Source organism: Primulina eburnea, chromosome 15 (assembly GCF_022965805.1).
Source record: "Primulina eburnea isolate SZY01 chromosome 15, ASM2296580v1, whole genome shotgun sequence".
NCBI classification, from domain to species: Eukaryota; Viridiplantae; Streptophyta; class Magnoliopsida; order Lamiales; family Gesneriaceae; genus Primulina; species Primulina eburnea.
The window spans coordinates 31,718,274-31,745,825 of NC_133115.1; the positions used below are offsets into that span (position 1 = coordinate 31,718,274).

The 27,552-nt window shown below is 31.7% G+C and overlaps 3 protein-coding genes and 1 non-coding gene across 4 annotated transcripts; all 4 read left to right on the forward strand.

Annotated features, from left to right (window-relative positions):
* The first annotated feature begins 347 nt into the window (after nt 1–347).
* Nucleotides 348–3,485, forward strand: LOC140815007 (proteasome subunit beta type-1). Its single transcript, XM_073174103.1, has 7 exons — nt 348–548; nt 632–739; nt 1,853–1,934; nt 2,252–2,381; nt 2,475–2,617; nt 2,705–2,791; nt 3,150–3,485. Exons 1-7 carry the CDS (start codon nt 502–504, stop codon nt 3,222–3,224), a joined length of 672 nt encoding a protein of 223 aa, XP_073030204.1. The 5' UTR covers nt 348–501; the 3' UTR covers nt 3,225–3,485.
* Nucleotides 3,486–13,192: 9,707 nt separating this feature from the next.
* On the forward strand, nt 13,193–15,568 carry LOC140814474 (methylsterol monooxygenase 1-1-like). Its single transcript, XM_073173479.1, has 5 exons — nt 13,193–13,652; nt 13,850–14,172; nt 14,374–14,521; nt 14,623–14,658; nt 15,262–15,568. The coding sequence occupies exons 1-5, from the start codon at nt 13,323–13,325 to the stop codon at nt 15,286–15,288; spliced, it is 864 nt and encodes a 287-aa protein (XP_073029580.1). The 5' UTR covers nt 13,193–13,322; the 3' UTR covers nt 15,289–15,568.
* Nucleotides 15,569–15,732: 164 nt separating this feature from the next.
* On the forward strand, nt 15,733–15,805 carry TRNAK-CUU (transfer RNA lysine (anticodon CUU)). The gene has a single exon. It is a non-coding gene; the product is annotated as a tRNA-Lys (tRNA).
* Nucleotides 15,806–24,469: 8,664 nt separating this feature from the next.
* On the forward strand, nt 24,470–27,194 carry LOC140815156 (pectinesterase 2-like). Its single transcript, XM_073174272.1, has 2 exons — nt 24,470–25,401; nt 26,261–27,194. Exons 1-2 carry the CDS (start codon nt 24,540–24,542, stop codon nt 26,947–26,949), a joined length of 1,551 nt encoding a protein of 516 aa, XP_073030373.1. The 5' UTR covers nt 24,470–24,539; the 3' UTR covers nt 26,950–27,194.
* Nucleotides 27,195–27,552: the final 358 nt, after the last annotated feature.

The window sequence follows — 27,552 nt, forward strand, 5'->3', positions numbered from 1 at the left end:
ATTTCGTACCGATATCGATAACGAAAATTTCGGTACGGTATCATACCGTACCGAAATTTTCGGTATACCAATTTTTTCGGTAAGTTCGGTATTTTTTTCGGTATGGTTTTTCGGTATTTCGATATTTTTTCCCACCTTTACACAAGATCCGAGGAGGAAAGAATAAAAACAGTTGTTTAATTGAATAAATATATATATTTCTGCAACAAAAAAAAATTTCTTCATTAAATTGGAAATTATGCACAACCAAAATAATAATAATAAATAATATAAAGTGTCACCAATATTCTGGCAAGTGTGAGAAATTCCCAATTTAAACGCCCAAAGCCCAAAGCTTACTTGCTTTGCGAATAGTCCAGAGCAATAGGAAAATCGGTTTTCTGGAGCCCAACAACCGAGGCCCACTTACTTTTCTGGAGAAAAAAGACATTGCGGCGCCATAGCTCAAAACATCCATCTTCGCGTTCCTTTTCGCGTCTCTCTCACTATTTCGAAATCGACATGACGAAGCAGCGAGCAAATTGGTCTCCGTACGACAACAATGGAGGGTGAGTTAAATCCTTGTTCAATTTATGGAGAAACCCTTTGATTTCAATGCTAATGTTGTGTGTATCTTGACTGCTTTGTACAGGACGTGTGTTGCGATTGCCGGCGCTGATTACTGCGTGATTGCGGCCGATACTCGAATGTCCACTGGCTACAATATTCTTACACGCGATTACTCCAAAATTATCCAGCTGTGAGTATAGTTTACTGTTTATTTAATTGTTTGAGGCTTTGGTTGTTTTTACTGAGAAGTTATGATAGAAGTTCGTAGTAAAAAGATCTGATTTTTACTTTTATATAAGAATTTTGTGCTCTATTGGATCCGTTTGTTAGAAGGTTTTTTTAGTCTTGATTATGAAGCTTATTATTATTATTATTATTATTATTTGACTGCGAAGCTTATTTGGTGAAGTTAATTTTACTGAATTATTTTGTTTACAAGATGTCTTAGGCCGGGTTTGAAGATATATTAATAGCTAAACAGTAAGAAAATGTTAATTCTGTGCTACAAAGAATTCTGATGAAGCACACTGGGCACAGTCTAGTTTTTTTTTGTTTTGTTTAACTAGACTAGATACTAATTATGCACATATGCTTACTGTTTGTTCTTTTTAAAGACATGGAAAATACTCTTCGCGGGGCTTTCTATTTGTTTCCTGTATGAAACCATATTAATTAAGAGCTGAGAGCGTAATGTGGTGCAAGGGACTCAACGCAAGGTGAATGTTGCGATTTACCGAATTGATATCCCTAAGTGTGGATGATTTGCTGTAATCTAAATATTTGAAGAAAATTTTATTGAGTGAATAAATTATTTTTACCTAGCATTATGTCTCGGATTTATAATCTCAACATTTTTGATTCATTTAAATGGCGTCTGAAGCCTTAACAGCGCATCATGTAGACTGGGCTTCATGGTTGAAGCACGTGATTTATTGGAGGACCGGACCTGAGGCTCAGCCCTTTATTGATAGAGCTTGTGGGCTTTTAATGACTGTATAAACATGATGATTTAACATTCAATGTACCAACTAGGCAAGTACTAGCCATTTAATCTCTGTTTAATTCCATTATCATGGAGCCTTCACAAGGAGATTCCATGATGGAATAATTGTTCCTCACCTAAATGAGGAGAGTGTTTCTTTTACTTTATACTTTAGTAGGATATCATATATAACTTTCTCATATTTATCAATACATGGTGATGACAATGCATACATTTCGTTTTTTTTCCTCATTGATGCTCGCAAAGTTGTTTGTATTTTACTTCTCCTGTGAAGTTTTGTTTTGGTTTCTTACCATGTAGGGCAGACAAATCTTTGATGGCCTCTTCTGGCTTTCAAGCAGATGTCAGAGCTCTGCAAAAGGTCTTGGAAGCTAGACACCTGGTGAGTTATTGAATTGTTTTGTATGTTTAACATTTGAATTTATTGTTAATTCCTGGAAAACGTGTTGAGGTACATTTACGAGTAATAAACTGGGTAATGACAAAGCACGACAATCTCTGGCCATCTCCCAAAGAGGGCAAAAGTTTGTGTCTTAACTATGGGGGTATGGTGAGATGTTATGCATGGTTGGAGAAGTAAATTTGAACTTTCTTAAGATGAGTTTGATGTCATTTAACAGAATGTTTGGACAGATATCTTTGAACTAATGTTTGTTTGGATTCATTCACATAATCTGATAATCTTTATTTGACTAATAGATCTATCAGCACCAACATAACAAGCAAATGAGCTGCCCTGCAATGGCTCAGTTGCTCTCTAATACCCTGTACTACAAACGTTTCTTCCCATACTATGCTTTCAATGTCTTGGGTGGCCTTGACCATGAAGGTTAGTCTTAATCTTATTTCAATTTTGGGTCATTATCTCAATCATTATACTGGTTCAATGTCCATTTCTTCTGATCTTCCTGAAACCCTGAAGGTAAGGGCTGTGTCTTTACGTATGATGCTGTTGGATCTTACGAAAGGGTCGGATACAGTTCCCAAGGTTCTGGTTCTACCCTTATAACACCATTTCTGGACAACCAACTGAAGTCTCCCAGTCCTCTTTTGTTACCAGCAAAGGTGTGATTTTGATAACAGTCTCTTTCAGCATTCTTATGTACCTTTTTTTTCTTTATCTTCAAAATAAAAACCACATGGTTACTACAGGATGCGGTTACTCCCCTTTCAGAGTCCGAAGCCATTGACTTGGTGAAAACTTGTTTTGCATCAGCAACAGAGAGGGACATATATACGGTAGGCTTGTTTCCATTGCTCTGTCACTGGTATGCTTTGTAAATAGGATCAATGAGTGAATTTTACTGCACATTCTTTATTCATCAATAATACAAACAGTGAATCAAATTTAGACGACCCAGTAAACAAATTAATTTGTCAGGGATAGAAAGTTACTTCGATGCTTGGAAGGTGGTTGGAAGTGGCTTTTCTGTTATCATGTGAATCTATTTGCCAATTTTAGTAGGGATTATCAATTCTTTTCTGGACTATGAGCTTCATGATAAAGGATTTCCAATGTTCATTTGTTATCAACATACTACAAACGAGGATTAACATTCCCCCCCGCTCTTCTGAACTTGCTAATGTGGTGTTGCAGGGAGACAAGCTGGAAATAGTCATTTTAAATGCTGCAGGCATACGGCGTGAATATTTGGAACTCAGGAAAGATTAAGGCCAGATTTCTGTTACTGGCGTCCAACCTGAAACGGGAGGTTGAAAATGCTTGGGATGCCCTCACTTGAGGAGGGTGGTCATTGCTTACGCTTTCTTGCATTCTGTATGTTCTTCTTGCCTCAATGAATTGGGCCTTTAATGAAACTGTTGCTGTATTTGCATTAGTTTGTGGTTGAACTTTTAATCCGAGGTACATGTGATAACTGCTGATCGGCACCCACATTCTTATTGGAAATTTGTACTGAACTATTTACAACGAGTCCTGCGCAACATGATCTTGACTTATCTGTTATCCTGAAAAAATTTGGTTTGTTGATTTTATTTGCGCCATGAACTTGAAAATCCGTTTCATTTGGCTTTCGCTAGGTCACTTAGGTTCCGTTTGAACAAGTACTTCAAAAACATTTTTAATGTATTATAATTGAAAATTTTAAAGTATGTGTTTGGAAAAGATTTTTGTAAAACGTTTTTGAAAAAATATTTTTAAAAAGTGTTTTCCAAGTATATTAAAAAACAATTGAGATGTATTTTTTGATATTTTTAGAATATAAAAACGTCAGTTACACGAGATTTAAAGGATTTTTTATAGAATATTTTGTTTTTAAAAATATTTATCCAAATACATTTTCAGTTTTCAATCTAAAAACATTTTTATATAGAATAGTTTTCTAAGCTATTTATTTTAAAAAAAAAACTTTTAAAACATTTTATATTTTTTTGTAAAAAATATTTTTATGACTTACAAAGCTTGAATTTTTTTGGAAAAATAGAAAAGTTTATTGGCCAGTGATCGTGGTCCCGATTCTGGATGGAAGGGAACCCAAACATCCATTTAGAGTGACAACTTATGTGTCCATCACAAAGGGCCAATAGTTTCTATAACAATTTTATGGGAAAATCCTTATTTAATCATGTTTTGGCTTATTATAAATTTTTGATTTAGTTCCTAGTGAACTAAAATATTTTTTTTAAGATTTTTACCCAATTTAGTTCAAATTCCCATTTTGTTCATGATTTTGTTTTTTATTTATCTTTTTCAGCTCATCATATTTCCGTAAAATTAATTAAACATCATAATTTTTGACCAAAATGTCGTCAGATCGTGTTTGTCGGATTTTACAGAAAATTTCACACAGCTTAACCACGCAGTCGCAATCGACAGTTTCTGTCATATATTCCTTCAACAATATCTTGCACAATATTGTTTTGTTTCTTATCTTAAAACATAAAATAATATATTTAATTTGAAATAAGCATAACAAGAGGGCAAAAATCTGATGATTTTATTAAGATATATTAAATATAATTACATTAGTAATTTCATGCAGAAGAGGAGATAACTTGTTTAGTTACTAATTGTAGCTGAAAATACAACGTATAAACTTAAAGAAAATAATAAAATATTTATTTGAAATAAAATTGAAGACGATGATCGACGCTCTCAACTTCTTTTTGCCTTGATATTTATAGAAGTCTCTTTCAGATTTGAAATTCGGACTTAAGACTTGTAGATAATTTTTTGCATTATTGGCTGACAATATCTTGTAGTGGGCGGTCATGTCTTCCACTAGTTAGTGGTCTTGACTTTTTTGGTGGTTGAGTCAATTATCACATGTTTATTTTTTTCATTATATTTAACAAGAAAGACCCGAAACTTGACTTTGTCTATATCAGTGATACAAACTCATAATCTTCATGTTCTTTTGGTAGATATGTCATCTTCACTTAGGTTGGCAACAAAGGGTGTTTCATCTGTAAGAGGACTTTTGATAGATTTCTGAGCATTGATCTCTGGCCTCTTGAGCTTTGATAAAATAGAAAGTCTTGTGTGAGCCTTTCCCATCCGATTTTGGCGCTGCATTGAAAAAGTAGATCTATAGAATGTCTCAACTGAACAAATAGACATTACTTTGCCGATGTTTCATATACAACTTCCTAGATCCATCTTGATAGTAAAGATATTTCCAAAAAACTTGGTGATGTGGTATAAGATCGAGATAAGAGCCTCAAAGTCATACTATAGCTTTGACATATTTGGGATGATCATGAGATTTCATCCAAAGTCTTGGATATTTTCATGATACATCCACCATTCCAATAGCCAGATTAATTTTTCTATGATTTTCAACTTCTCCCAAGTTTTCCGATATATTTGAAATGGATAAATTGTAAACTTGTTAGTATCAACCTTACATTTATCCTTATCAGTTTGAGATCTGATGTTGATCTTTTCCTCTTCATTATACGAAGTGGATGATTGACTTGATGACTCGAGATAAGGATACAGAGTCTCAAATTTGTCTCAGGCCGACTCATATAAAAATGATTCCGACTTAACATTTGTGTTATGGGTACTTGAATCTCTTGCTCAAAGTATATAGCCATGTACTCTAAATTCTCCTTTTTGAGAAGCTAAATGGTTTCTTAATAGCCTGGAGAATAGAGTTTTGCAATACAGACAACAACTGAGTGTAAGCCTATAAACAACATGTAATTCGAGCAGAGACAATATTTTTATCAACCTTTTTGTAGCCTACCTGCAACTTCTTGATTTATGGCAAGCTTTTTGAACTCGTTTTGAAATATTTTAAGGTGTTCTCTAAAAATCTTAAATGCCTCTGTATTTTTATGAAGACATCAAATTAGCTCTGACCATCTCTAGTTAGAAAATTTGCAATAAATATTTTCATGAGATTTAATCATAACAACAACAAAAATATAATTTCGATATATAACTTGTCATGTTAATAATCTAGCATTCTCGATTCAATTTTATTTTTCAAAAAAACTTTAACATATGTATTATCAACTTTCAAAGTAAATTTCTTATCAAGTAAAAACAATGTATATTTTTTTTAAAAGATATTTTTTTATGCTGCAGAGCCATATAATAATGATACTGACTTAGAACTTGTGCTAGGATACTTGAATCCCTTGCTCCATATATAGAGTCATGTAGTCTAAACACTTCTTCATGAGAAGCTAATGGTTTCTCAATAGTTAGAGGAAAGACTTTTACAATGCAGACAACAACTGAGTGTAAGCCTGTAAACATCTTGTAATTCGATCAAGGCCAATATTCTTATCAACTTTTTGTAGCCTACCTTCAACTTCTGGATTTAGGGCAAATTTGTTGAACTCGTTTTGCAGTATTTTAAGGTGTTCTCTAAAAATCTTATAAACCTCGGGATTTTCATGAGGACATCATCATCGCTGCCAATCTCTTGTTAGAAAATTTGCAAGAATATTTTCATAAGATTTAATCATAACAATATCATAAATATAATTTTGATATAAAGCTTGCCATCTTAATAAGATAGCCTTATCATATTTAGATTCAATTTTATTTTTCAAGAAAGTTTTAACCCGTGAATTATCAACTTTCAAAGTTAATTTTCTTAGCAAGTAAAAATAATGGATATTTTTCAAAAGATATTTTTACAGCATATAATTCATTTTCGTTGATTTGTCATCATATGACCTCTGCGTTTGATAATAGTCCACTCCACTATCTGTGTGGTTATTCTCTTTTTGGTATGAGCTTCGTAAGAACTGATGTACACCAATGATCAATGGACTCTGTATATAATATCATATTATCTTCATCTTGAGAAATAACTATTTTTTGAAGATTTTTTCAAATATGTTTCAATTGGCTAAGTCCATGAGTGTGTTATTCTATTCACATGAATATTGCATCTTTATTCAATAATGGACTGCACACTTTTTTTGGTTTGCTAGATTTTGATGAATATTTTAGATAAGTAAACTACTCATAAGAAACTTTGAAATTGTCTTGTCTTCGAGTATTTTTTTAGAAATTCTGGACCTTTTCCCCCAACGTGTTTTTGTAAAATTATTCCCGATTAATCTATTTGTACTCCATGAAATTCATTTTTTGTTGTAGCGATGAAAGTCTTTTTTTTCACATAAGACTAGTCATCCATGTTTACAAATTTAGAGAAAATGTCTAAATGTTTAGCGTGTTCAATTATATTTTTATATGTAATTAAAATATCATCAATATAAACAAACATAAAATCAAGATAATATTTAAATAGAATATCCATCTTTCTATGAGCTATCTGGGGATGCATTAGTCAATATAATTGGTAATAATTCTCAAATGTAATGACCTTGTGGTGTGGAAAAACTATGAATTTCTTGTTTTGTTTCTTCATTGGAAGATATTATAATCTAGACTTACAATCAAAGTATGTTTGTTAATACTTCATAATCTTTTGTAAAGATCCCAAATGAATCATTATGTCAGTTTTCCTTTAAGAAAAAGACTCTTCTAGCCAACATATCTGGATTGCCGGAGATGTAATCCCTTATTAGCATTTCTCTCCAGGGATTTGGCATTTGGTGAAGAAAAGTTGCATTGTTGTGCTTTCTTTGACTCCGGAATTCTATCTATATTTAGTTAATAACATAATGTATCATCTACCAAACAAATGTCATCTAATTCAATATTATATAGAGCTTGAGTATATTTTTTTCTTCTCTATATCTTAACTGTTGAAAAAATCCACTTATAAAAATTGTGCCTTAAATAAAGTGGTCATTCTTCCGACTATCTCACGAAGATTTGTCAATATGGGACTAACTTTTTAGTTTATGTCAAAGTCATGTCCCAAGCGATTTTAACTGACCTTATAACTTCTCTTTCTAAAAGTTTAATGAATCATTTTTTATTGAGATAAATTATTCCTATTTCGATTTTCATAGCCGATCCCAATAATCTATGAGATCTTCTTTATTTTAAGTCCAGTACATAAAGGTTAATCATAACCTTATAAAGATGTATTGATTCTAAAACAATCTTTCCATAAGGTATCTGGTGCAAAAGAATTTGATTTCTTCTTGAAACATTGAGATTTCTCTTATGTTTGTGTCATGAGATCCCACAATTTCTTCTCTTGGTGGTTTTGGGGAAATGTTTTAGTCATAACTAGGGATGATCACCTCCGGTTGTGTTTATTTTCAGATCTAAAACATTGAGATTTGCAAAATATTATCCAAAGTCTTGAAGATCATTGAGACCAACCATTTCTATGGTTTTCATCAAGTTATTTATTTCATGGGACATTTTTTTTTATATATAAAAATGATAATTTTTTCTTCATTGGTTAGAATTTTTTGCTCCACATTGGATTTCTCCTTTTTGATGTAATAATGGTTTTGTACCAAAGCATGATGATAACATTTCTCCAATTTTTTTACTATAACTGGGTTGTCATAGGTTTTGGATTTTTGTTTGAATATCCTTAAATGTTTCAAGAATTTCTTCTTGTCTTTCTATGATTTTTTCAATTTTTTGTGGTACATATTATAAATTTTTTTCTTAATTTTTTATTATGTTTTATATTTTTCTAAGATCTCTTTGGAGGAATCCGGAACTATTTATAAGAATATAATATTTTGAATCATATTTTCCCTTAGTAATATGATTTGTTCCTAATTATTTATATATCTAATCTTAATTAGATCTCTTTATTTTAAATATTCCAAAACACTTGATGTGGGGACCCGGACGCTAATCATGTTCTTAATCATCATTGGGACTAATTAATCAATATAAAACATGGTCTAATTTTTTTTTTTTTTTTTAAATGTGGAAGGTAATGGAATCAAACTCCTATACATATCAGTATAAAAGTTCAAATCTGATAAAATATACAATCATACATACTCAGGTTCAACAACTACTATCAAGTGTTTAACCTTATCTCTAATCCAAGTCCGAAGCCTCCACTCTAATCATGATCTCTCTTCATCTTCTTGACCCTGATCCAGCCCCACCTGTTGTCATGCACACATACAAAGCAAGACAACAGCCGGATAACTCCGGTGAGAAATACATCCCAGTATAAACAATGTAAACATGCAATTATATAAAACCTATACAAAAGCATATATCAGTTCATGTAGCAATTCAACAAACATGAATGATATAAAACTGTAAATCAACATGTCATATCAGACTCAACTCAACCGACGCGTTATCCCAGACTCGACTCACTGACGCGTCGTCTCAGACTCGACTCATTTCTATTCTAGGGATCCCGATGTCTGAATAATGATAAATATATACTGAATCTCAGTCGCTAGGAATGAATCAATCCCTAAACGGCATCGATATAATTCATATATCCAATATCTGGGCGAATCAGCCGCAGAATTGACGAATCAGTCAAGAATTAAGCGAATCAGCTATAGTGTAGACGAATCAGTCAAGATATAGCGAATTAGCTATAATTAGGCGAATCAGCCAATAAATAGACGAATCAGTCTATAACCAAACGAATCAGCCGGTGACTAGGCGAATCAGCCTATGACTCAACGACTCAGTAGTCAATACATGCATTTCGTATCTAAGCAAATCAGTCGATGACTAGCGAATCAGCAGTCATTACATGCAGTAGCTGTAACTCAATAGACTACATATCTCAATCTTATCATATATATCAGCTATAAATCAATAGACTACAATCCTAAGTCTCATCAATTGCAAATATGAATGCAATAATTGAAAGTATGTGATTTAGGGAAACTCGAGTCAAACCTCACTCGAGTTGTGCAATCCCAACTCAACATTAATTTATACCTTTCTTTCTGATACTCTGGCTCTGTCGAAGTCTCGAACCTCAAGCCTGTCAATACTCAATCTGACAAGAACAATATCGATGAGTATAATATCAATACACCACTCGAATTAAATCTGTCCTGCTCAATACTCAATCTAATTCACTATCGATGGCATAACGGTATAATATCAATATACCCAACAATACCATATCAATCAGATATTAATTCTAATATCTCATAATCGATAACAAGTCAATTCTGATATCAAATCAACTCCGAAATTCATAACAATTTCATATGGTATCTATTTCTCAATCCGGTTTCGATTATACGATGTCTAACATGACGAGAACATCATATATGAATCATATCAGATTCTGACAATACCATGATTTCAAATCATATCAAAACGTAGTAAAACTTACGTCCAGTTGTAGCCTACGTCGTTAGGAACACAGTACCGCAGTCGGATTCAAAATCGGATAGACGGATTTCTCACAAAAGGCGTAAGGATTTTTCACTCTTTTCCAGAAACCCTTTCTCGATTTCTTTCCGTCTGAATTCTTAAAATGAATTGCATGTATATATATATATATATATATATATATATATATATATATATATATATATATATATATACCTCGCGCATGCAACAAGGCAAGTGGCACATCCTTCCTGCGACACGCCTCGCGCTCGGGCGGTAATAAATTTCCGCCCGGGCGCGAGCTCGGCGCTCGGGCGGTCTAAATCTGCCGCCCGGGCGCGGGGCGCTCTGTCTCCCTGCACTACTCGATGGCGCTCGGGCGTCCTTCCTGCGACACGCCTCGCGCTCGGGCGGTAATAAATTTCCGCCCAGGCGCGAGCTCGGCGCTCGGGCGGTCTAAATCTGCCGCCCGGGCGCGGGGCGCTCTGTCTCCCTGCACTACTCGATGGCGCTCGGGCGGTCAAAAACTACCGCCCGGGCGCCAAGCTTTCTGCCCGAAGCCTCTTTTATTGAACATTGGCGCTCGGGCGGTTAAAAACTACCGCTCGGGCGCCAATAGTTCTGTCCAATTCTTGTATAAGTCATATACTTGGCCCCGTTCGGTCTCGGCACAATGCATCTAAAATCATATCAGTTCATCATCAATAAATCATCTCAGATTACGTTAATCATCTCAGATTACGGTAACCAAATTCTTGGGCATTACACTTGAATAAAAATTTAAATCAATAAATCTCGAACATATGTTCAGATCTGATGCCCCCTAAAATGGATAAAATTTTGGTATCACCAATATCTATAATTTTGAAAAATATCTCATTCTCATACAAGTAAGTTACACAATAATAATATAATATATTGAAATATTTAGCCAAGGCTTTTATACCAGTTTTATGGTTTTTTTATATTTTTATAAAACAAGGTTATTTTGGGTATTTTTTTCAAGTTTTTTAGAGTGAAGAGCCAAATTGAGCATGATTTGAAAGAGTAAGGGCTAGATAGTGATAACATGGATCAAATTGGGGTTTGAGATAAACATTAGATATCAAATTGGAGTTTTCCCACAATTTTATCATTATTATCTTTTAATTTATCATTAAAATTCTTTTCTATGTTAAGGAAACTAGTTGGGTATGCATTAATTACATTTTTTAGTTAGAATATGTGTTTTATTACAATTGAGTTTCGAGATCTCTTCTCAAACTTATGATTTTTGTATCAGATGCGGTGTAACATAGGATATTAATCACAACATTTGTGTAATTAAATGAGTGAAAATAAAAAATTGAAAAACACATAGTCCAAGCCTAGGATAATCAATTTTTTTAATACATGATGCAACTATATTTTTGTCAAGAATCACATCAAACATCTCACCGAAACTTTTGCCATAATATTTAACCTACATTATAATAATCCGCAAACAACACACTCAATTAAGAACCCGTCATTCACTCTAACTCAACTCTCAGTTAAAAATTCTTCATCTTATAAAAACACTCTTCTTTTTAAATATTTTTCAAAATAATCTTGTATATGTTAAAGTATTTGTTTCTTTTTACTACAAATTATTTATTTGATGTTTAGAAGTAAAAAAATACAGCATACTGCAAATGTAATTTTTTTATGAGTGGTTTGTTGTGCTCAAGTACAGGGACGGATCTATGCTTGGCCCGTCCTAGGTTGTAGCATAACCCAAATTTTTTTTACAAGGAGTTATAGATATTCGAGCCAATTCTAGTTTTTTTTGGTAAATATATATATAGATTTAAACACAATCTAATTTTTTTAAAAGATATCACAGTGTAAATAACTCATAAAAGTTAATATCTAGCATACCTATTTAACTTTTACAGTGAATAAATGTAAATTTTCGATATTTCAAAGGGAGTTTGGTGTAAATAACTCATAAAAATGATAGATTTATTTTATCAATTCTTTTATTAATTTTGAAAGTACAGTTAAAATATATTAAAAATAGTTTTAAAATGTAAATTTTGAATCTAAGTAAAACTTGTCTTATATTACATAGGTTACATATTAATTTAAATAATATATAAATTTTGAAAAATAATATTGATTAATTTTTAATTTTTTAAAATTAACTCTCCTATTTCCAATACGCTAGGAATAATATGTTTATTTTTTAAAAACAATAATATTCCAAAGTCATTTTGCTAACTATTTTCAAATTAATATCTAATATTTGTATTAATATATTAACCTATTGTATTAATATCTCATATTTGAAAAATGATATTGATTAAACTTTTTTTTTGAAAATTATCTCTCCTATTTCCAATACGCTAGGAACAATATGTTTTTTTTTAAAAAAAAATATTCCAAGATCATTTTGCTAACTATTTTCATATTAATATCTCAAATATAACTCAAATAAAAGTATGATATAGACTTGGTGAAACATATTGATTTATTGTATAATTAAATTTAAAGTATGTCTCATGTGAGACGATCTCATAGATTATTCGCGAGATGAGTCAACTCGATCTATATTTGGAGCTAAAGTAATATTTTTTAACTAGAAATTAATATTTTTCATAGATCGGGTCAGATAAGATATTTGTTTCATAAAATTGACTTGTAAAACGGTCTCATAAGAGTTTTTGTATTAAATTTATATTCAAAAATAAAAAAATACTCTTAAAATAATAAATTAGTATAAATTAATTAATATTTCTATAAATTCTTAAAATTTCATAATGCCAATATTATTAATTTAGAGAGATTTTATAAAATACTTATCTTCTTAATTTCATGTAATTTGAGCCTACAATACTAAAGGCGCCTAAAAATGTATGCCATCTTTTTCTCTCCATCACCAGTCTCGGGACCGAACGATGCATAACATATTTTTCTTCATTTCTCTCCATTCCTTCTTCTTTTTCTTTCTGCAACTGCAAATACATCACCTTCTCTCCTTTTCTCTCTATATTCATATGTATAGAGAGAGCTAATACACCAAAAACAACAAAGAAATTAAACACGTAGTTAAGAACAAGAATGTTGCCATTTCAAACCCTTCAAGAAGCAGAGATTTCTCTTGGGAGAAACCTGACATTTGCGGAGACGTTATGGTTCAAATACTCTCACGAGAAATCTGATAACTTTCTGTATTGCCACAACACATTTTTCTTGTTCGTTTTCTACACGCTGCTGCCGTTGCCTTACGTAATTGTAGAGTTGGTGCGTTCGGAGAAAATCGACAGGTTCAAGATTCAGCCGAAGGTCAAGAATTCCCTGTCAGATATGTTGGATTGTTACGGAAAAGTTTTGAGGACGTTTGTCCTTGCTGTGGGGCCTCTGCAATTCTTTTCTTTCCCAGTTATCGAGGTATTTTGATTTTGGATCAGATGTGTTTCAAGCTTGGATATACACTGGTCTATTTTCTCATCTTCTTTGTCCTTCTTTGTTTTGTTTTCTGTTCTCATTCCACTATTTGTAATATAATTCAATAATGATAAAAAAAAATTCACTCTAAAATAAACGGTCTTTCTTCTAAGAATTGAGTATCATCAATGCCCTTGCAGTGGATTGGAATAAAGACTAGTTTGCCATTGCCATCCGGCACAGAGATATTCTTGCAGATTCTGGTATACTTTGTTGTTGAGGACTATGCAAACTATTGGCTGCACAGATCGCTTCACTGCAAATGGGGCTACGACAAAATCCACCGAGTGCACCACGAATACATGGCACCAATTGGATTTGCAGCACCTTATGCACATTGGGCTGAAATCATCATTCTTGGCTTAGCTTCATTTCTTGGTCCATTACTTGTTCCAGGACACATGGTCACTTTCTGGCTTTGGATGATTCTGAGGCAGATGGAAGCCATTGAGACTCACTGTGGGTATGAAAATATAAAAAAACGTACATACAATTAACATAAAATTTGATTCCATGGCAAGTTCCATGTATAATTTTCTTGTTGGGATCAGTTCATTAAAACTGCACATTACTATCAGCAATAGCAGCAGACACTCGATCCTAAGATCAGACATTAGGTACCCAATATCTCAGTGAAATGCTCGTACGTGTTCTTGTTTTTCAGGTATGATTTCCCTTGGAGCCCTTTAAAATACATTCCCTTTTATGGAGGAGCAGCTTTCCATGATTACCATCACTATGTGGGAGGGAAAAGCCAGAGCAATTTCGCATCAGTATTCACATATTGTGATCATATCTACGGAACCAACAAGGTTCGTGAGAATATTGTTTCGTCCTACGTGATTTGAGCACCATGCCAATTTTTGTTTCACATGTCTTTTTACTGATGAAGTTTTTAACTTGTAATCCACAGGGCTATCGATATATACAGAAGGAAGCTTTTCAAAAGGTATAAGCAACACGTCCATTACTAGTCGACGTTACAGATAAATAACAGTCGGCTCCGAACTTATCTTTATAAACGATTTTAATAAAAAAAAAAAAGAGCGGGTCTCATGTGAGACAGTCTCATGGATTATAATCTGTGAGACTAGTCAACCCTACCCATATTCACAATAAAAAGTAATACTCTTAACATAAAAAGTAATATTTTTTCATGGGTGACCCAAATAAGAGATCCGTCTCACAAATACGACCCGTGAGATCGTCTCACACAAGTTTTTGCCTAAAAAAATATTATATAGTTTAATTTTGAATTTTTTTTGTAAAAAAAGAAAAAAACACCGCTGAAATATTAATGTGGAGGGATTGGTAGAACCTTAACTATAATATATAAATATAAACGAACATAAACAACAGAAAACTGTCTTGAATTTTTTCTTACCGCATATAGAGTATGATGCATAGTAGTAATGTTGAATGATGCATGCAATTTTGTGATTTATCTGATCTTATTACACCAGTTAGGCAAATAAATACATCGTGTCGTGTGATTTTTCTTGCATGAAAACTCCAGAATTTTCTTCTAACAATGACCTTTGAATTTTGTCAGACAAGGGAGAAACAAAGGCAAGAATAAGCCGAAAAAGAAGAAAAAGTGATCAAAGATTGGCATTGACGCAAAGTTTTGGGGATCATAGGGCAGATAAGGAGTGTTCTGTTCAGGAGAGAAATTCTTGGAGTTTGGTTTAGTAGATTTTACTGTTGAAACAATTTGTGGTCTCTGTATTCGTCACGTGTACCTAGTTATTCTAGTCCTTTTTTTTCCTGGAGCACTTGGGTTGGAAATATCACCCCTACTAACGTTACTGTTTTAGCTATTATTATATTAAAATGATGTACTTTTTTTTTTAGATATCTCTCTATTTTTTGGACAAAAAAATCAAATGTGAAAAACTATCCATAATGCTACCTTTGTAACTTATAGGACTCGCGATATATAAAAAGGTTTTTTATAAGGGGGAAGCACGCGAAGGTTATGATTTGTTTTATGGTATATTAGTTTGAAAACGTAGAGACACTTGCCCGTCTAGCTCAGTTGGTAGAGCGCAAGGCTCTTAACCTTGTGGTCGTGGGTTCGAGCCCCACGGTGGGCGGAAGTTTTCTCATTTTGACTTTATTTTTTTCATTTCAATGCATAAATATATCGTATTGTAATCGCATTTTCATTGAATTTAGATATATATAGTTTTTATTTGAATGTTTTACCTATTAAAATACAGGGAGACGACACAAAATTGAAGCCTCGAATTTTTGCTTTTAATCTATCTTATTTTATTTAAATTCAGTCTGAATATTTAAGATATTTTATTGATAAAATATTTATAGTCCGATTCAATTATAAAATGTAGAGATTATAACTGATAAATGCATTAATTATTAGTAATAAAATAATATACCACAAAGTTTGGTGTGGAAGATGTTTAGTTTACTTAACTAGTGTAGAAGTGTTAACACTCAATACTTTCAAAATAAAGATTTATATCCCCAAATCATCTATTTTTAATATGTTAGATGTTCGACTGAATTAAATTGTTGGTAGTTGTATATATGTAATCGGACTATCTTTTCACCTTTGAACTAGCTTTTGGAGTGAATTGTAAAGCAGAAGTTCATGTATCAGAGTCAATTTCATGTTTCTAACGTGGTATCATAGCCCGGATCTACCATTTGAACTGCCTTGCATGAGGGAGTTGTCTACAATGTTAGATTATATGTTTATTTACATGAGAAGATCATGAGTAATAAAATAAGAAGAAGGTTATAGATGTAAAAAAAATGATATAGTACTATATTCTTAGAGTAGGTTTCATATTAGACGGGTTCACATATCTATATCCTTAAGAAGGGTCGACTGGTTCATACTTGCAGTAAAAGTAAAACTTTTCACATAAAAATTAATATTTTTTCTTGAGTCGGGTTGGGCTATATCTGAGATCTATCTCACAAAATTGATTTATGAGATGATTTCATTGTAGTTTTATGATATTTCTAATTTCATGTTCTTCTAAAATGTTGCATGTAAGAAAACAAATCTAAATTATATTTATATCTTAAAATAATTAAAATTTTGCGTAAGTGAAAAATATGGGACCCCAAGGAGGAAACTTTAACATAAAATTTGTTTTGGAAGGCCGATGGTTAATAACTCATATAGCACTAAGATTTCAAATTTAAAACAAAATATTGAATATATATATATATATATATATATATATATATATATAAGTTGAGCTTTTACCTAAAATAGTAGGTTTCCGCCACAATTAAATTTCTAAAAAATAGAAAGATATATAATGAATCTTGAGATAGATACATGTGATAAACGATAACTTCAATTATTGTTTGCATTGATTTTATCAATTTTTTTTATTAATTCAAATTTGAATTTAATTCATATTTATATAAATTCAAATGTAAATTATGAATTATATTTTTTATTTTTTTTATCCAAATTGAAACTAAATTCCATTGAAAATATAAATTACCTTTAAATTTTTGTATTTATTATATCAATTTATTTAATTTTGGATATGATTTTGTGTTGCTATGATATATTTAGTTGTTATTATAAATTATAAATAATTCAGATTGATTTTTTTTATCACAACAACTAATTTTTAATCATGATACGAATAAATCATTCAAAAATACATTTGACTCTTAAACTCTAATTAGTTTGTTGATATGATCTACCTGTATATTGAAACAACATAGATTTTAGTTTAAAATACATTTTTCATTATCAAGAGGTTATTTTTTTATTTACGAGTATTATTTATATTTTTTTTATTTTATAGGGTTAACACATATATGGAATAATCAATTGTCCGGTCATGGAAAGAGTGAATCACATTCTCAAGTAATGTCATATATCTATATCTATTTATCTATAAACATAGTTTTTTTTTTTTTTTTTTTTATCATATTTGAAAGTTTTCCGCAAGAAATAATATGCTATAAAATAAAAATTTATAATAATTATCAATGTATTCCACTATTGTGAATTTTTGGTATATTAATTGCCAGTAAATCTTTATTGTTATTATGTATCTTAATATAACTTTCATATATATATCTTAATATAAATATTTATAACATGTTTTCAAAAATAATTTTAGTGTTATCTCAAATAACATAAATATTTTGACATAATAATTTTTTATGATAATATTTAAACTTCAAATATATTCAATATATTATATCAATAGTTTTAAATAATTATTCAAACATAAATATTTACTAATTTTAATCATTAATTACATAAAATAACACTTCGTACATTACATGGATGAAATACTAGTACATATATATATATATATATATATATATATATATATATATATATATATATATATATATATATATATATATATAGAAAATATACAATCATTTATTGGGTTTTCGACAAAGAATCCATTTTTTGGTTTTTTAGCAAGTTTCTTATATTTGTACACATGATTTTTTAAATTCAAATCAAGTTAAATTTAATCTAGTAATTTTATTACCGGGCTACACTAAAAAACCAAAAACTTGTATTTTATAATATTTTTTAGCATGAACTAAATTATATAATTTTTTATTATAAATATAAAAAATTTAAATTAAATATATTTTATATTGAGAAAAATCGACCCCGAGCTGTAGCCCACCCCAGCTTTTGGGGGTGGCTCCGTCCCTTTATACACACACATATGTGCACATGTATATGATATATATACTACTCACTTATGTACCCATCAATAAAATGACACTAATCAATTGAGTGTGATAAAACATAATCAAATTGTACATTCAATATATGAGTGACACAAAATTAGTGGACATGTTGAGTGAAAAACATATCAAAAATATATATATAATTTTTTTCCTTCAAAATTACAGTCTTATTTCCATTTTAACCAAATTAAAAAGACTTCTTTGAAACAAATTAACATGCTTATTTACATTTTTGGTCTTATATATTTGCTTCTTCGTGATTTTATTCTTATTACAATATTAATAATGTATCTTTCAATTTTTGCAAATTTTAGTCTTTATTCACCATATTGAATCTACATTAACTTAACTTTTTTTTTTATTAAAAAAGACTAAAATACCAAAAAAAAACAACATTAATAAATTAAAACTGAAATTTAACAACATAAATGACCAAAATATCAAATAAACAAACATACATGATCAAAAAATACAATCCCTAAAAAAACACCCTTTTACACATGTGGGTCAATTTTGTTCAGGGGTTGGTCTTATGTGAGACGTCTCACAGATCTTAATCTGTGAGACGTGTCAACCCTATCCATATTCACAATAAAAAGTAATACTCTTAGCATAAAAAGTAATACTTTTTCATGGATGACCCAAATAAGAGAATTGTCTCACAAATATGACCCGTGAGACTGTCTCACACAAGTTTTTGCTTTTGTTCAGATACGTCGTGTAAATCTTCCGATAGCATAACTGATCAATAATTTACAAAATCATTCTTGCCTTGCAAGTCAATTTTTAACTCTCTCTAAATATTCAGACAACCAAAATGTGGTTTTAAAAGAAGGCCAAACCTTCAAAATTATAAGCCTCAAATTAACCCACAGATGTTACTTGGAAGCTTAGGAAGTCGTCGAAGGATAATACTAGAAAAAGACTTTTGAATATCAACTAGTAATCAGGCGTTATATATATATATATATATATATATATATATATATATATATATATATATATATACACACAATAATATTTTGTAGCAAGAATAAAGACTTTTGACTATATATTAAATATTAACTAGTATAGGCGTTATATTCGCAATATTTTGATTCGATGATAATAGTGGTTGGGAACTGTTTTATATGAAATAGTCGCACATTCATCCTTAAATAATCCACGTCTAATGACAAATATGCTTTGAGGAAATTGTAAATCCTGAGTGAGTCTCATGTGAGACCGTCTCACTGGATTGAGACGGTTCAACCCTACCCATATTCACAATAAAAAGTAATACTCTTAGCATAAAAAATAATACTTTTGTATGTGTGACCCAAATAAGAGATCCGTCTCACAAATACGACCTGTGAGACCGTCTCACACAAGTTTTTGCGAATTTCGTAAGCCTTGGACTGTTATATTATCCGATTTCACAAAATCAAACTATATTTCGTCTCTATCGAATCGGATTTCGAATAATCAAAATTGGATTCTGGCATACAATAAATCATATTTGGTTCCCTACTCGAGCTAGTATTTGATTCTGGCAGCGGTTTTAAAATGTTAAAAGACAAAAACTTGTGTCAGACGGTCTCACGGGTCGTATTTTGTGAGACATATATTTTATTTGGGTCATCCATGAAAAGTATAACTTTTTATGCTAAGAGTGTTACTTTTTATTGTGAATATCGGTAGGGTTGATCCGTCTCACAGATAAAGATTCGTGAGACCGTCTCACAAGAGACAGACTCAATGTTAAATTTTAGAACTAAATTCAATTAAACAGTCGTACAAAACCCCTCAAAGGGGACAATCAACATCTGTAATATTCCTTAATTAACATTATCTTGTTGTTCCGTATCCCAAACTTTAGTGTTCAATTTATGAGTGAAATTAGGAAAATATGGATGCTGATCATCGTTCAGCAAAGAAGGAAGGCGTGTGGTATTCACGTGTATTGGTCGTTAACTCTTAACGATGAATTAACATATGTGATAAAATCGTGACACGATTTAAAATTTGAGGGATATAATTAGTACAAACAAAACAAACTATAATTAACCGAGTTTTTAAAAACGAAAAGTAATATTCAAATGTCGTGTCATAATGCAGCCATTGGATTTTGACTTTTCGCGTCTATTTCGTAAGGCAAGAATAAACTCCAATAGAAAAATTAGACTGAGTCCATGTAATCCCAGTCGCCAAAAGCCTTTTAACTGGAGGACAGAGAAGTATTCCAATATATATGAATACCACGAATCTTAAATAAAAAATAATAATTTGTTAATCTTTAGTATTTCATTTTTGAATTTGACATATAAATACTGTTATTTTTATTTTTATTCTTTAAATAAAAGCAGAAGCAAAAGATTCACTTTGTTTGTTTTCCATTTTGAAATTACAAAATGGAATTGAACATATAACTTGATGCTTAAGAAATTGTTAGGAACAATGGAATCCGGATATCTCCACATTAATATGATATTGTCCACTTTGGGGTTAAGACCCTCATGGTTTTTGCTTTTGGAATCACCCAAAACGCCTCATACCAATGGAGATATCATTCCATCTTTATAAACCCACGATCTTTCATTAAATCTTCCAATGTGTAACTTTGGTTGCGTCCCAACAGAAACAAAGATTCTATTTATTGAGCTATATGTGACTTGTTATTTTATATATATATATGTGTGTGTGTGTGTTTTTTTTTTTTTATGTCTATTAAATTAATCATTAACATGAAACCAATATTCGGTAAATATATAATGAGACATGAAGTCAATTACAATGAAAATTAATGTCGAATCTAATAAAACGGGGGCTGAGGTTTTAAGGTCTTAAACGGAAGATCAAACCAATAATTGGCGAGAAATTTACAAGGATTATGTTAATTTATAGCTAGATATCTGTTAAGTTACATATAAGATACATATATACTTTCTAGCATATAGAATCAACAATTCAAAAATTATATTTATATATATATATATATATATATATATATATATATATATATATATATAGATATATATATATATATATATATATATATATATATATATATATATATAGAGTAGGTCTCTGTGAGACGGTCTCACAAATCTTTATCTGTTAGACGGGTCAACCATACCAGTATATTTATAATAAAAAGTAATACTATTAGCATAAAAGTAATTTTTTCATGGATGATCCAAATAAGATATCTGTCTCACAAACTATAACCGATGAGACCGTTTCACAAAAGTTTTTGCTAATAAGTTGGTCTCATTTTAATTTGATGATTCAGTCCTAGTTCATCTTTATGTTTTTTTTGTAACATGAGTTCTTACATAAATGTTGGTACCACATGATATTGCGGACACATCCGACCTCGTATTAGCGCTCCCCTCAATATCAAAATAACTAAAATAAGAAATGAAGACATCTAAAACTAAAATTTAACTACTCACAGTTGATGAATAATTTTACGATTCTCGTAATCCACAATTAAATTAGCCAAGGCCAAGGATAGATATATATTTTTAAAACCCAAGGATATAAAGAGGGCTCGACTTAGATATGTCAATGGGGTGGGTATGGAGCGGGTTTGGCTAAACCCAAGACCCTTCTCATAAAAAAACTTTGATCAATTATCCGCCCCACCCTGCTTAAATATTCTTCGAACCCACCCTACCTCGAATACGAAACAGGGTCGGGTAGACCCGTGAGACACATGGGACCCGAATTTTTTTAAAATAAAAAAGTAATTTTTCTTCTCAATGACTGAATTATAAAACAGACAAACCTCTAAATACAACATTGTGGAAAATTAATTCATGTCTTCGACCACACTTAATAATAACAAACAAAGTATTTCACGACATAAAGAATTACATAAAAAAAGAATTACTAGATCTCCGAAAAAATCTTGACATCCCCAAAAATAAGTCTTAACATAATTTAAACAGATCAATATAAAATCAGCGAGTATGCAATATTTCAGACACATTATTTGAGATCATTTTCCTCTTCATCAGGAATGGTGGGACAAGTTGACAAACTACTTGAAGAATTAATAAAAAAATTAAATAGAGAAAGTACATTGAAAAAATAAAACTGTAATTTCAAATTGTAAAAAATGTATTTTAAAGCGAGAAAGTACAATAAAAAAAATTAAAATGAAAATACAATAACAAAATAAAACCGTGATTTATTTACATTTCATATCACCCTACAACCATATTTGCGAGCACATTAATGCCTCCAAAGTCGTTGGATTAAGTCTACTAAGATAATGACCAACTATTCTTCCACTATTGCTAAAAGCATTTTCAAATGCAACAGTTGATATACGAATAGCTAAGATCATTATGGTTGACGTGAGCTACTAAAAAAAATGAAAATTAATAAAACTAAAACACTAAAATATTTATATCCACATATATGAGACGAATATGAGGCGGGTATTATAGGACTCATGACTTACCCCATGATCTATTTAATATGTCCAAACCCACCTCATATATACATATCCATTGCGGGTATGAGTTTGACCCAGACCCATTGACATGCTCGTAGCTGGACTGGTATCGCGTTATACCCTCTGCTGCCCATCTTGCTCAATTTTCTTGTCACTTTTCAAAAGAGACAAAACAATATTTTACATATGCATTCTATAAGTTATTACTTTAACTTTATAAATCAATGGAATAGCGTATTATTCACAACATTAATGGTCTTTAAAATTCAAAGGGAGCCTACTTTTTTTTTTTGTTGAAAAAAGTATGCAATATGCTGCGGAACTCACAATTAATGAGACCTAATTTTAACTTCTATTCTATGGGTTTGTTGCATAAGTCAAATTATAAAAGTCTCGAATAGGTGAGCTAATTAATTAATTCACGCACACACACAAACACACATAAAATTAGAGCTTAGCAATATAATCAAAATTTATAGGGTGAGCTAGGGATCTAGAATTAATTGAACAGTAACGGAGTGTGGGGAGTCGTTCTTCTTAAATATGTATTTAATTTTTTCCCCTTGTTTGGCATTTTTTTGGCTAACAAAGTTGTATAGGTACAAATTAAACTAATAAATAAGGTGATTCTATGTTTATGATTGTAATAAATCCATAGTCTAGCGGAGAATTTAAGAATAAATTAGTTGGGGTACGTATACAAATTGAATACCGATTCCATAAAAATTCTCCGTTTTCTTCGAAGAAATAGTTAGTTAGTGGAATATTGGTGAATATATCAATTCGAGCAATATAATATAATATATATATATATATATATATATATATATATATATATATATATATATATATATATATATATATATATATATATATATATGAATATTTCAAATGCGCGTTTCGTTCATGCATGCCTTTTCCTTGTAAATTTATTTTTTCAAGTCAACTCTAGTACAAATTATTACGCGATAACATTTTGGCTGCCCAATTGCATGATAAAATCCATGGTCTACGCAGATTAAAACAGACGAGAACAACAAGAACGACTCATGAATTAACATACTTTACACGTTGGTTTTGTACTTTGAGGAATAAGGCTCGAATATTTAGACATAAACCAAATATAATAGAATCGGTGTATTCTCATGTGAGACCATCCCACGGATCTTATTTTGTAAAACGGGTCAACTCTACTCATATTCACAATAAAAAGTAATATTCTTAGCATAAAAATAATACTTTTTCGTGGATGACCCAAATAAGAGATCCGTCTCACAAATACGACTCGTGAGATCGTCTCACACAAGTTTTTGTCTACTAATAATCGACAAGTAGCAATGTTATAAAAATTATTGTAGAAAATACTGCTGAGGATTTTTTTCCTGAATCTGGTGGGATATTTTTCGCTTTTACGTTAGTAAATATTATGACTTATTTTCATATTGTACAACTCAATATATTTTAAGAAATTTATAAATTTCTAATCATATATACCAAAATAATTAACTCGAATTAATTTGTTATTATCGTCAAAGTATGTGTTATTTACCATGTAAGAGGGAAAAAAAATCATTTATCCAATACCAACTACCCCAAAATTCTTCTATCCCTCCTCTCTATATATACCAAGCATTAATGGAACAAATAGAAAGAAAACATAGCTAGCAATGGCATCAAAAACCCTATTCTCCATTCTTCTTATCTCTATCTTCATTTCATCATCCATTTCTATCGATCCTAATTCTGTACGAAAATCTTGGTGCAGCCAAACACCATATCCGCAACCCTGTGAGTACTTCATGTCACACAACCCCAAGTACAAAACCATCAAATCCGAATCCGACTTCTTCAAACTGTCGAAAGAACTCGCCCTAGACCGCTGCTCCCTTGCGCACAACAACCTACTACCCCTCGGTCCAAAGTGCCGTAACGAGCGTGAAAAGGCTGCTTGGGCCGACTGTGTAGAACTATACGAGAGCACCATACTTAAAATCAACCAAACCGTTGATCCAAACGTGAAATGTTCTCCTGATGATTCCCGCACTTGGCTCAGCACGGCCATGACGAATCTCGAGACGTGTCGAATGGGGTTCGTAGACTTTGGTCTCGCCGATTATGTTTTTCCTATGATGTCAAACAACGTTAGCATGCTACTCAGCAACACACTAGCCTTGAACAATATCGGCGGAGGGTTTCAGAAGCCGGATTATAAAGAAGGGTTCCCGAAATGGTTGAGGACTGGTGACCGGAAGTTGCTACAGGCATCGAACCCGACGGCAAATATTGTGGTCGCTCAGGATGGTTCTGGCAACTACAAGACCGTGAGTGAGGCTATTTCTGCGGCCGGAAAACGGTCCGGAAGTGGAAGATATGTGATACATGTGAAGCAAGGTACTTACATAGAAAATGTGAATATTGGAAATAAACTGAAGAACATTATGTTGCTAGGAGATGGGATAGGGAAGACGATCATTACTGGAAGTAAGAGCGTTGGAGGAGGGAGCACCACCTTCAACTCGGCCACCGTGGGTAAGTTCAATAACTAAGTTTTCATCCCATTTAATCTAAGTTTTCATCCCATTTAATCATATGATTTTTTTTTATTGATATTAATTAATTACTAGTGAAAATTTAATTATCACCAGTATACATTTCTTGAGAAGCACTGATCTTTAATTTCTTGGTCAAGCAAAAATGGTTGAAAAAAATTGTTAATCATTTAAATTATAAGAAAGAAGAAATCTCTTTTTCATCTAGATGAACATGATAGGCACTGATCACTAAAATTTCTTCTCCTCTCCTTCATTATTTTTAAAGGAAATATAAGTAACATGACAATCTACATTTTATATTATGGAGGGAGGATTTTGAAATTTTAGAAGCCAAAGAATATTTAGTGTGTTTATGTGTGTATCGAAAAATATTTCACTTCAATTTTGGAAACTTTTTAAATTGGAAGGAAATACATGCCCAGGTTGGCTTATCCGTGGAAATGGATGGCAAATATTATATATATGATGTATATATAATAAGAATGTGATAACGTTTACACGCATTGACTTTAATTTATAGATATGGATTTAAAAGTACTGATGCAGACAGAATTTTTTAAAAAATATGACAATATCCGACTTCGGATTTGGAATCGTTAAAATGTTGACAAAAGCATTGCCCAAGTAAAAGACCAATATAAAATGCACAAGTTAACCAATATACTCAATCAATATCCATTGTTAAAACTCATTTGGGAAATCAAATTATATGAATCTTGACTTTAATATTTAATGTAAAATAATATAACTATACCTTCGAACTAGCTAGGTAATTAGATTATTAGAGTTATATTAATTGATTTAATTCTAATATTTTATGATATATTCATCTGCAGCTGTCACTGGTGATGGATTTATTGCTCGAGGAATCACCTTTAGAAACACCGCAGGAGCCGGCAACCACCAGGCGGTCGCCCTGCGTTCTGGGTCAGATCTCTCTGTATTCTATCAATGCAGTTTCGAGGGCTACCAAGACACGCTCTATGTTCATTCCGAAAGACAGTTTTATAAAGAATGCGACATATATGGCACAGTGGACTTCATATTTGGTAATGCAGCCGTGGTATTACAAAACTGCAACATATACCCAAGAAACCCCCCAAACAAGACAAATACCATAACGGCTCAAGGTCGGACCGACCCGAACCAAAACACCGGGATATCCATCCATAATTGTCGGGTCACGGCTGCTTCGGATCTTAAACCGGTTCAAGGCTCCGTAAAGACATATTTGGGACGTCCGTGGCAGAAATACTCACGCACGGTGTTCATGAAGACCTTCTTGGATAGTTTGATCAATCCGGCAGGTTGGATGCCATGGAGCGGGAACTTCGCGTTGGATACTTTGTATTATGGGGAGTATGATAATACCGGTCCTGGTTCTTCCACTGCGAATCGGGTGGCATGGAAGGGTTATCGCGTGATTACTAGTGCAACTGAGGCATCTAAATTTACCGTCGGGAATTTTATTGCCGGGAGTTCTTGGTTACCGGGGACTAATGTGCCATTCACTTCTGGTCTTTAAATATTTATCATATTTCTTTGGTTTTTGTTTGGTTTATTTGCCTCAAAATTGTTTGTGTATCTATCTAGTATATAGGGAAGAAGAAAAATAAAATAGTGTGGACACTGCATTTTATTTCTCCGATTCTTTATTTTACAGGAGTATCCAAATATATTTGACTCTTGTAAATCCTCGATTCTTTATTTTACAGGAGTTTAGTTGTGCTTGTTCGCATTTGTTTAATCACGGCATTCAAATTTTAATGACCTTATTATAATACGTTTCACACAATTAATTACATTCGATACCTAATTATTTACAACTACGCCTTTGATATATACATATAAATCTTCTAGCAAGAGTTTCGTCCATTAAAATTTTCACTTTAACCTGACTGAAAAGTGCCTAAATGAAGATTATAAAAATATGATAAATGTTGCAAACTAGATTTATTTTCTAACTGCTTCTTTAGTTTTTGTCGATTAATTTTTTAATAATTGCCATGATTAATATTTTCTGTCGATTTATTAGATCAGTTAAAAAGAACAACTGGTGTGTAGCCAAAATTAAACTAATTTTTTCATTAAAAGAAATATGAAGCGACGCAATTTATAAACAATATTA